This window comes from Oratosquilla oratoria, chromosome 23, assembly GCF_046742065.1.
Source record: "Oratosquilla oratoria isolate Oo_2021 chromosome 23, ASM4674206v1, whole genome shotgun sequence".
Classification (NCBI taxonomy): Eukaryota; Metazoa; Arthropoda; class Malacostraca; order Stomatopoda; family Squillidae; genus Oratosquilla; species Oratosquilla oratoria.
In genome coordinates, this window is record NC_134799.1 from 46282648 (window position 1) to 46295241 (window position 12594).

Here is a 12594-nt window from a genome sequence, read left to right on the forward strand (position 1 = left end):
CAAAAAATCCTTACCTTTTCCTAAAGCTTTCTCATATATCTGTCTTACCACAAAAATCTGATCCACACAACCCCTACCTGTCCTGAACCCACATTGTTCCTCACCAAATTCTGTTCCTCTCCTAATCCTCTAAATCAAAACCCTCCCATAAGCTTTCCCAGCTATACTTTACAAACTGATTCCTGTCAAACTACTACACTCACACTTGTCCCCATTTCCCTTGTAAAATGGAATTATGCAGGCACTCCTCCAGTCCTCCAGTTTTCTAACCACTCTGGAACAAATATTAACCTCACCAGCCAGTCCACCATCACTGTTCCTCCTTTATTTAGACATTCTGCATGACACCCATCCAACCCAGGTGTCTTATCTGCTCCCATCTTAACAACTGCCTTCACCTCATCTTTTTTTATTTCTCCTCCATTCTCCTCATTCATCACTATCATTTTCCTAGCACTACCCACTGCAGCTAACTTTCCCTCCCTATCCTCCTTCACATTTAGCAGCTCCCTAAAATACTCTTCCCATCTTCCTCTTATTGCCGTCTCTTCCATTATCATCTCTCCATCTGCACCTTTTATCTTTTCTTCTCTACTTGATTCACCTCCTCTTCCTCTCTTAATTTCTTTCCAAAACATCTTTTTATTAGTTTAAACAATTTCTGTCTTGCTCTTACCCCATTTCACATCTGCTCTCTTCTTTGCCTCCTTTATCTTATGCTTTACTTCTCTTTTCTTAGTACCTTTCATATGATTCTCTTGTCTTATTTTGTAACCAATCAGTGAATGCTTGCTTCTTCTCTTATATAACCTTCTTTGCTTCCTCATTCCACCACTCACTACACTTCCTTCTATTTCCTCCTGTCCTTGTTCTACACACCATCTTTGCACACCTTGTGACTCCCTTCGTGAATCATCCCCATTCCTCCTCTACTTGTTCTATTCTATCCTTCACTACCTCCCACTCCTCTCTCAGCTTCTTGTACTCCTTCTCCTTTTCTTTCTCATATAAGCATTTTACTTTAAGCAACCCCCTACCTTCTGTCCTTTTCCTCTTTCTCTATCCTTCCTCCACTCTCAACTTACCTTCCACCAAAAAAATTATCTGATATTCCCCCACTCTCTCCCCTTAGAACATGGACATCCTTAACTCTTCCTACTATTCTCCTGGTTACCACTATATAGTCTATTAACACCCTTTCTACCACCCTTCCGTCCACCACCCTCTCCCATGTGTACATATGCTTGAATTTTTTCATAAACATTGTATTTTTATCATCAACTCTCTAGACACATCTCCAGGCTCTACTACTCTCATAAAAACTCTTTGACTGCTGTCAACAGCTTTTCTCCTATCCCATATATTTGCAATAACTCCCACAGTGCCTTCCTGTCTACCATCTCATAAGCCTTTAACAAATCCATAAAGCCCCCAAAAAACATCCTTACCTTTTCCTAAAGCTTTCTCATGTATCTGCCTTACCACAAAAATCTGATCCACACAATCTCTACCTGTCCTAAATGCACACTGTTCCTCACCAGTTACCCACTCTGTTCCTCTCCTAATCCTCTTAATTAAAACAGTCTCATAAGCCTTCCCAACTGCATTAAAAAAAACTGATCCCTCTGATACTACTACACTCACACTTGTCCCCTTTTTCTTTGTAAAGTGGAACTATACAGGCACTCCTCCAGTCCTCTGGCACTCTACCCTCTTTTTGACAAATATTAAACAACCTCACCAGCCAGTCCACCATCACTTTACCTCCCATTTTCAGACACTCCACATAACATCCATCCAACCCAGGTGTCTTACCGTATTTTTCGGTCCATAAGGCGCTTCGTACCATAAGACGCACCCGTAATTTGCTATTCCCTGTCCTTACATAAGGCGCACCTGACCATAAGGCGCACCTGGTCTCGTCATCGGATAACCATGCATATGTTAGTGCATTCAGAACAACATTTTCGTTGTTGAATGAGAAAAATTGGTTGGGATTTAGCAAAATTACAAAAATAAATGATATATATTTTTATTTTGGTCAGTGAAATCAGACCACCTCCATGGACGGTCTGCCCTGCCAATACTCCTAAAAAACAACAAACACGTTATGGGAATTGTGGGGAATAAAACCAACATTAGCAGTTTTATTCCCAGAATTCTCTATTCACTTAAAAACACAAGGTTACAAATGAAGGTAAATTTTTAGTTTCGACCATCGGCGCAATATAGCAATAAAAAATTAATTATTCATTTTGTAAATTATAATGTATCAATGTAATATGCAATTTTGTGAGCGGAAATAAAAACAAAAAATGTGCTGAAACAGATTTCGTAAGTAACGAAGTCGTGTCGGACGAATGGTACGCCATGTTTGTTATGATAGATGCCGACGTCGAAGATATGAAAGGGTGATAAATTCGTCTAACCTAACCTAACCTGTGTTTAATAAATCATTACCTGCAAATTAAATGTCATCCTGCTCGTCCTCGTTGTCCGTCGTGAGAGACGTTGGCGTCCCGATCCTATGCTACCGACTTCGTTCATTAGCATATTTGCTTGTAGCAAGGTATTTTTTATTTTCATTTCCGCCCACAAAATTGCATATTACGTTAATACATTTTAATTTACAAAATTAATCATTAATTTTATATTGCTATATTGCGCCCATGATCGAAACTAAAAAAATACCCAAATGACTACAGTCTGAGTGGAGCGAGACTATACCAATGCAAAATGCCTGTCTGTGTTGTGGACGCTATCATGTCATAGCCATGATAGCGTGAATGAATGCTGTGGCATGGACCCGAAAACTGTCGAAGTTTTCACAATTTTCTTGTCAAGATACATGCATCTTGGTTATAACTTGGTTGTAACTTTTGCTAGGCCTATCATGCACTGTCGCCATTGGCAGGCTAGCTATGAAACGTGTCAAAATAGTACGTCACTATCCGAGGCATTTTTTTGCACTGAAGCCACACATAAGGCGCACCGCACTATAAGGTGCACCACCCGATTTTGGCTGATTTTAAGGATTTTTCCCGCGCCTTATGGTCCGAAAAATACGGTACTTGCTCTCATAATTTTTATAACTGCTTTCACCTTATCTTTCCTTATTTCTCCTCCATTTTCCTCATTCATCACTGTCATTTTCTTAGTGCTTCCCACTGCAACTACCTTTCCATCTGTATCCTCCTTCACATTTAGCAACTTCCTAAAATACTCTGCCCATCTTCCTATTACTGCCATCTGTTCCATTGTCATCCCTCTATCTGCACCTTTTACCTTTTGTTGTCTACTTGATTCACCTCCTCTTTCTTTACTTTCCTTCCAAATCATCTTTTTATTAGTTTCAAAAATTTCTGTCATACTCTTACCCCATTTCACATCTGCTCTCCTCTTTGCCTACTTTATCTTATTGTCATGGACTAGCCTTTATATTTGAGTTGATGTATCAAATCTCAGCCATGATTTGAACAGTTTCTTCAATCCACTGGCCATTGTGATTATTTTGCTTTTTAAGAGAATTTCAATCTTCACTTGGACAAAAAAAAAAAAAAAAAGGTGATGTGCAAAACTTATTTAAATTACATTATATAGAAATAAGATTTCTACTTACAATGAAGTTGGGTATGAACAAAGTGCAACCACAGAAGTCAGAAAGAGTCAATGCCCGCGTCTTCTTAAATTCATACCCAGATGGCACAAAATTGGTGTCAAGGACAGGTGCCAATGTGTGCCTCTATAAGCCTATCCTAACACTATTTGCATCGCTCCACACAATCCTTCTACTTCTTTGTGTGTGAAGAAGGCTTACAAAATTTCAATCTTTACCTAAACAAATGGGAGAACATATGCAAGGATACTACTTTGTAGTGTCATTTTGTTTACATGCATTAGAGGGATGTATCAAGAATGAAATGGTAGTTTGGAAGGAAATGTGGTACAAGTGAAAAAAAAAAAGAGGGAGGGAGGGAGGGGTGGGGAATAGGAGTGGAGTGGGTGGGGATGAAATAGGTGGGAGTGGAATATTGCCTTTTGACTTTGGCTACCTCCCTTGGAAGGGGGAAAAGCCCTTTGTATATATATGTATGTATACTCTAAATGATACCTTTACTTTTAATCAGGTCATTGAAGCATGCAAGAAATACATTCCCTCAATGGGTTGTGGATTTGACAACCCAAAACATCGTTTATACATAGATGAAGGAACCAAATTCATTGAGTGTACCAAGGAGAAGTTTGATGTAATTATAACTGATTCCTCTGACCCTGTTGTGCCAGAGGATGATTCTGAAGAGGGCAAGAAAGGTAATCTCTTGATTATAGCTTTAATCAATTAGTTATGTGTGAAAACTTCATAGTACCAGAATAGTAAAATGAGGATATTAACATATAAGTGGTTCACCATGATTTTGGGTCATGTGTTGAACTCATGATCAACAGCTATTACCCTTCAAGGTGAGAGCTCAGAGCTAGTATATGGCCTGGTCTATGGGTAATGCTGCAACCTTACATACACACAATAGGTTAGAACTGTATATGAATTTGAGGCTAGGTATGATAAATTGGAGAGTGTGAGACAGGACCCAATGAGCATTCCTCCTTTACTGTGTACTACAATTAGGTAAATACATTTAGGTAGGTAAATACTACCTTAAACATATATAACAACCTACTATCCTTACCACACAAAGCATCCACACAAAGCACATTCACACCCAGGTCACAAAATAAGCTCTTCAAGACAGGTCACCAATCTCAGTACTCCACCAAATCCCCCACTAACATCTGCACCACAGAGAAATCCCTCTCAAGAGAAGTAAGAACTAAACTAGCTCACTTACATTTAGGACATATGAACATAAGAAAGAAGCAGACTGCAAGAGACCATAGAGCCTACACTAGGCAGTTCCGTGTCCATTACCACCTATCATCCCTAGTCATAAAGCTATCTAATCTCTTAAAACAAGTGATAGTTTCAGTGCTGACTACATGGCTACTAAGTCTGTTCCATCTGTTGACCACCGTACTGGTAAACCAGTTCTTGCCTATTTCCTTCTTAAATCTAAATTACTGGGAATCCTGCCCTGTTGTCTAAAAAAGATGGCCTTGTCTGCATCACCCTTATTAAAGCCAGTCATCCAACTATAAGACAGTACCAGCACAGAATTAGTCTGGCCGCATAATTAAACTGTCCTAGATATGACATTTAGTACACTGAGCACTTCATCCTACTGTTCCTTGGACTAATTATTCCTTGATAACAACACAATATTTTTTTCCCTGAGTGACATATGGATTTGTCTTGTGGCTATTGCAGGTTACCCAAGAGCCATGAGTCTCCTGCAATAGAGACTTGGGATATTGGATTAATTGATAGTATATTCATGTATTTGTATACAGTATATGTAAATGTAAATAAATGTAAATTGAATGAAAATTCGTAGTGGAGAGTTGATGGTGGAGATGTGTTGAGGGAGTTGATAGCTAACACAATGTTTAGGAAAAAAGTCAAGCATAAGTATGCATGGGAGAGTGTGATGGAAGGGTGGTAGATAGGGCTTTAATGGACTATATAGTGGTAACCAGGAGAATAGAAAGAGTTTTGGATGTACATCTTAAAGGAGAGAGTGGGGGAATATTAGGTCACTATTTGGGGGAAGGTAGATTGAGAGTGGAGGATAGATGGAGAAAGAGGAAAAAGATGGAAGGTAGGGAGGTGCTTAGAGTAAACTGCTTAAATGAGAAAGAAAAGGAGAAGGCGTATAAGAAGAACCTGAGAGAAGAGTATGAGGGAGTGAAGAATAGAGTAGAACTAGGAGTGGAGAAGGAATGGAGATGTTTCAAGGAGGGAGTCAAAAGGTGTGAAAAGATGGTGTGTGGAACAAGGAGGATGGGAGGAAATAGGAAGAAGGGTAGTGAGTGGTTGGATGATAAAGCAAAGAAGATTGTAGAAGAAAAGAAACGAGCATTCACAGATTGGTTACAAAATAGGATGAGAGAATCAAATGAGAGATACAAAGGAAAAAGAAGAAAAATAAAGCATAAGATAAAGGAAGCAAAAAGAAGAGCAGATGTGAAATGGGGTAAGAGTATGACAAAAATTTGAAAGTAATAAAAAGATGTTTTGGAAGTAGGGTAAGAAAGGAAGAGGAAGTAAATCAAGTAAAGAAGAAAATTTAAAAGATGCAGATGGAGAGATGATAATGGAAGAGATGACAGTAGGAGGAGGATTGGCAGAATAACTTAGGGAGTTGCTAAATATAAAGGAGGATAGGGAGGGAAAGATAGTTCCAGTGGGAGGCACTAAGGAAATGAGTATGGTGAAGGAGGAAAATGGAGGAGAAATAAGAAAAGATGAGATGAAAGAAGAAATTAAATTATGAGAGCAGGGTTAGATGGGTGTCATGGAGAGTGTCTAAAAAAGGGAGGTACAGTGATGGTGGACTGGCTGTTGGGACTATTTAATGCTTGTCTAAAAGAGGGTAGAGTGCCAAAGGACTGGAGTGCCTGTATAGTTCTGCTGTACAAGGGAAAAGGGGACAAGTGTGAGTGTAGTAGTTTCAGAGGGATCAGTTTGTTGAGTGTAGTTGTGTGAAAGCTTAAGGGTTTTGGTTGAGAGGATTAGGAAAGGAGCAGAGAGAGTAATTGGTGAGGAATAGTGTGAATTTAGGAAAGGCAGGGGTTGTGTGGATCAGATTTTTGTGATAATGCAGATATGTGAGAAAACTTTGGGAAAAGGTAAGGATGTTTTTTGGCCTTTATGAATTTGGAAAAAGCTTATGACAGGGAACACAGGAAGGCATTTGAGGTAAAGGTTGGACTTTGCCAGGGATGTGTCATGCCCCCATGCATACTCATTGTATACATGGATGGGGTGGTGCAAGAGGTAAATGCAAGGTAATGGGCTGGATATAAACCAGCTGTTGTTTGCTGACAACATTGTGCTTGTAGTAAGATCAGAAGAGGGGTTAAGGAATTTATCAATGGAGTTTGGGGAAGTGTGCAAAAGAAGGAAGTTGAAGATAAATGTTGGTAAAAGTACTTTAGATACTAGGGAGTGAATGGGGCAGGAAAGGGAGGAGTAGAAGTGGGGGTAGAATGTAGATTGAGAGAAGGTAATGCCTTTGGGGATTAAAATGTGTAATGAGAAATAGACATTTTGGAATGGATGCTAAGAGGAGATTGTATTTACCTAGTTGTATTATACGGGAAGGGAGCTATGCTCATGGTGACCCATCATTGTATCTCTCAGCATCAAGTTTTTTCTTAAAATCTTGAATAGTGTTTGTACACACTGTTTCAGTGTCTAATTTGTTCCAAGTATCTATCACTCTGTGTGGGAAGCTATATATTTTTTTTTTTCCAAACCTCTACTGTAATTATCTTTTTTTAGTTTCTTTTTGTGTCCTCTTGTTTTTCCATTGTCCCATTTCAATAAAACATCCTTATCTAAGATTGCCATTCCCTTCATAATTCTATAGATAGTAGGCCTCCTCTTTCCCTTCTTTGTTCCAGAGTTGGTAATTCTAATTTGGACAGTCTTTGTTCATATGTCATTTTGGAGAGTTGATGCCAGTTTTGTTGTTGCTCTTTGTATTCTTTCTAATTTTTTTATATTCTTTTTGGTACTGGGTGTCCTTAGTGTTGCTGTGTACTCGAGTTTTGATCTTATGAGTATAGTTAAAAAATGTTTTATCATTTCCTCGTCCAAATAGGCAAATGCCTCTTTTATTGACCTCAATAGATTGTAGGTTTCTCCGACTATTTTATTAATATGTTCATCCGGTGTCAAGTCTTTGCTGATCGTCATTCCAAGGTCTTTTTCCGAGTTTACTTTTTTTCACCTCTTCTTCACCAATTTTGTAATCTCTCGATATTCTCTCCAAATTCCATTATACTACATTTCTTGATACTGAATTTCACTTCCCACTTTTGAGTCCATTTCCAGATCTTGTCCAAGTCTTGTAATGAGTTGCAATCCTCCTCAGTTTTTACTTTCTTTAGTATTTTTGCATCATCTGCAAAGAAATTCTTATAACACTACTCCTTCATCCATGTCATTTATGTGGCAAACATGATCGGGGCCAGTACTGCGAGACACCACTTTTCATTTCTTTCCAATTTGAGAATTTATCTCTAAGTACTACTCTCATTTTCCTCCCAGTCAGGAAGTCTTTCATCCATTTCAATAATTTCCCTCTGATGCCACCTATTGATTCTATCTTCCTTATTAGTTTATTGTGTGGTACCTTATCAAATGCCTTTTGTAGGTCCAGAAAGGCACAGTCTGTCCAACCATCTCTCTTGTATTATGTCTATTAATCTTGAGTAGAAGCAGATCAAGTTTGTTGTATATGATCTTCCTTGTCTGAATCCAAATTGATTTGGATTCAGTATAGTTTTTTCTTCCAAATGTTTAACCCATCTATTTTTGACGACCTTTTCACAAATTTTTGCTACTGTGCTTGTCAAGGAGACTGGTCTTTAATTTGATGGGTCTTCCTTGTTTTCTCCTTTATAAATCGGTACAATGTTTGCATTCTTCCAGTCCTGTGTCACTTTTCCCTCTTTAAGTGAGAATCTAATTATATTGTACATTTCATCTGTTAATTCTTCCATGCATTCTTTCAGTATCCAATTTGCAATTCCGTCTGGACCATGTGATTTTCTGACGTCAAGGGTTTTGATTTGGTCACTGATTTCCTTCTGTGTTACAATTATTTCTTTCATTGAGGGGGATATCTCTCTCTATTTCCTCACAGTTAGGTGAGTTTTCTATTGTGAATACTGATTTGAAGTGGTTCATAATTTCAGCCATTTTCAGTTTTTCTGTATATTCATATTTACCTTGGCACAGGTTTTCTATTTCTTGTTTATTCTTCAGTTTGCCATTTACATACCTGTAAAATAGTTTGGGTTCTTCCTTGCATTTTTCTATTATTTTTTTTTCTAGTTTCTCTTTTTATATCTGCGTATTTTCACGTAATCATTTCTTAGTTTGATGTACATAAGCCATTTGCTTGTTTTCTTGTCTCTTTTCCATTTCTTCCAAGCTTTGTCTCTTTTATCCATAGCTTCACTACACCTTTTGTTGTACCAGTTTTTTATGTGTGTTCTTTCCATTTTTCCATTTTTTGTTGTGGTACTTATTTATTCACTCCCTCATTATAATTTTTTTTTTTTTTTTTTAGTATATTCCATTTCTCTTCCATCCCTGTTTCTTCATTTAGGAATTTTTCCCAGTTCATGTTGTGAAAGAATTTTTTGAGTTTCTCAAAATTTGTTTTGCTGTACATTAGTCTTCCTATTCTATGTTTATCATTTCTGCTTTGATCTATTTGCTCTTTCAACTAAAATTTTATTAATACATGGTCACTCTTTCCTATCGGAGTTTTGTAATCAATTTTATTGACAATATCAGGCACTGTTGTAAGTATTAAATCCAGCCTTGATGGTTCTTCACTACCTCTGTATCTGGTATTTTCCTTTATCCATTGAGTCATTGTGTATTCGATGGTTATGTCGAGTAGGACGTTGCCCCAGAGGTGTGATTGTGCTGACAGCACTATACAGTGCAGAAACATGGAACATGAGAGAGAAAGAGTTTAAATGCGTTTGAGATGAAATGCCTGAGAAGTATGGTAGGGGTTACTAGGCTGGATAGAATGAAAAATGAGGAGGTGAGGAGAAGAGTGAAGGTGAAAAAAGAATTGGAAGATAGGGCTGATGAAAGAGTATTAGGGTGGTTTGGATACATGGAAAGAATGAGGAAAGATTAGTAAAAGAAGTGTGGAAGGCAGAGGTGGAAGGAGTGAACATGAGGGGGCAACTAAGGATGAGATGGATGGTTGGGGTGAAAGGGATGTTGGGAAAGAGGGGATGTCTGTTGAGGAAGGGAGAAGACAGATGATAGGAGTGGAGAATGGTTGTGTATGGATGATGCTGTGATACTTGGAAGTGGGTGGAGGATGGGGGGGTAGGGAGTACATGTGAATGATATTTTGATGTACCCCAAAGGGATGTCTCCCCATCATCTCTTTTTCTTCATGAGGGGAGGGAGAGGGTGGGTGGGTCGCTGATTAAATGAAACTGCTTTGCTGTGGATGTGCTGTGTGTTGCTGCATTGCATCTGACCCAGGGCAGTGGGCAAGATGTAGGGATGACACATCTTCCAAGAAGAGCTAAGAAAAGAGGGAGGGAGGCATGGTGAATGGGTGTGGAGTATGTGGGTATGAAATGGGTGGGAGTGGGTTTGTCTTTGACTTTGGCTACCTCCATTGTAAGGGGGAAAAAGCAGTTGGTATATGTGTGTATGTACAGTGCTCATCATGGCATTGTGCTGGGTAAGCGCTCCGGCATAATGCCATGAAGAAAAACAATGGCCTTCCGTACAGGGGGGTCTTTTTCCATCATGGCAATATGCCGGATGAACACCCCAGCATAATGCCACGACGAAAAACAATGGCCTACCATACAGGGGGGTTCTTTCTCTGTCATGACATTATGCCAAGTACCAGCCATTAGTATGATGTCACTGCCTCCCAACAAACACCACATACCGACTCAGTGCCCATGTGGCTGCTGTGGTGAGAGGAAGTGTTGTGCCTTTGTTCTCTCATTCACCCCATCTTTTGTCTGGGTTTCCCTTGGTTTCTGGGCTATACCTTGGTGACTATGGGTAAAAAGAAGTCATTAACGCCTGTAACTATAGCTCAGATCATAAGGCTTTACAAAACTGGGCTCCAGACAAGAGAAATAATGGTGAATGTTGGTGTGAATGAGCAATCTGTGAGAAACTGGGTGAAGTGTTTCAAGGCTAAATGGTGTCGAGTTACCGTCTGCTAAACCTCAGCCTGGCTCCTGAAAGAAGACATCTGTATGTACTTTGACTGTGCTCAAAAAGCAGCTAGAGAGTACACCTACCATAACTGCTAGAAAATTAAAAAAAAAAAAAAAAAAAAAAATCCACTTTCTGAGTTGTTCAGAAGAACAGTCAACAGGCAGGCAGTCAAACTGGGCTACAGTAGCCACCAGCAGGTTAAGAAACCCATCCTTACCAAGCAGCAGAAGAAACATTGGCTGGGTTTTGCTCTTAAATGTCATAAATAGACTCCTCAACAGTAGTCTGAGGTACTTTGTAGGGATGAAGCCACCTTCACCATCACCTGTAACCGTGGTGGACTGTGTACTGGGCCAGAGGTAGCGACCCACTAGATCAGCGTTTCTCAACCAGAACATTCTGTAAAAGGTTATTGTAATAATGTAATATAGACATCATCCTATCTAAACTGTTATTATGATGAAAATAAAGTGAGAAAGATATGATTTATGTGCTATTTTTTTGCACGGGTTCCTTGAGACATGTAATTTATTTTAAAAGTTAGGCAAGGGTAAAAGGTTGAGAAATGCTGCACTAGACCCACAGTACACCTGTAGGACCACCAAACACCAAGACTTGTTCGTTATTTGGGGGCGTTTAACTGCTCAGTGTTGGTGAACTCGTAGTGCTCCCTAAAAACCAGTATATGAACCAATATAATTATCTGGAGGTGTTGTGTGACAATTTACGTGATGCATTTGACAAGTGACCTGAACCCTATTGAAAACCTGTGGTCAATAGTGAAGCGAAGTTTGGTGGGCAAGGGTATTAGTTCTGTTCTACGGCTCAAGTCTGCTGTACATGAGGTATGGATTAGTATACCTCCCCACACCCCCAGGAATTTGTGTGAGTCTTCCTAAATGGCTGAGGGATGTGGTGTGTTTTGGTAAGTGTGTGTGGGGCAGCTGGCATAATGCCATGACAAGCACTGTATATGTAAATGTATACATATTTACCAAATTGTATGCACCTAAAATTAGTGTACAGGAAAGGAACATCATTCATGTGGTCCTATCTCTTATTCTCCAATTATCATACCTAGTTTCATATTCACATATGGTTCCAACTTAGAATGTGTCTTTATTTTATAAATATGTGTATTTACCTAGTTATGCTATACAGGAAGGGGAGCTATGCTCATAGTGACCCGTCTTTATATCTCTCAGCATCTAGTTTGTTCTTAAATTCTTGTATGATGTTTGTACACTCTATTGTTTCATCCAATTTGTTCTAGACATCCACCGCTGAGTGGAAAACTATATATACATATATATATATATATATATATATATATTTATATATGTATATATATATATATATATATATATATATATATATGTATATACAGGTACTCCTCGTTTAATGACCTACTCGGTTAGCGACAACGTGGAGTTACGACGGGCTTTATGACAGACGTTTAACGTAAATCTCCCGAAGTTACGACGTCGTGTACGATAATTAAGTTGGCTGAGGCAAATTTGTATGATGTTATAATTGAACTTGTACGGTGGATATTAGCTGTGAGGTAAAGTGTTCTGAAGCTTAGGTCTACATTACCATCCTGCAAGCTGCAAAAACTACCTGGGGTACAGTATATACTGGTAGTGGTAAATTTTTAGTTTCGACCATGGGTGCAATATAGCAATAGAAAATTAATTATTAATTTTGTAAATTATAATGTATCAAAGTAATATGCAATTTTGTGAGCG

The 12594-nt window shown here is 38.8% G+C and overlaps 1 protein-coding gene across 3 annotated transcripts in view; it reads left to right on the plus strand.

Moving 5' to 3' along the window:
* The window catches only part of SpdS (Spermidine Synthase), a 157936-nt gene that overhangs the window by 104264 nt on the left and 41078 nt on the right, over positions 1-12594 (plus strand). For all 3 annotated transcript variants that reach the window (XM_076207071.1, XM_076207070.1, XM_076207072.1), the window contains one exon: positions 4128-4311. In XM_076207071.1, the coding sequence (XP_076063186.1) occupies positions 4128-4311 (184 nt within the window). The remainder of the gene's footprint in view (positions 1-4127; positions 4312-12594) is intronic.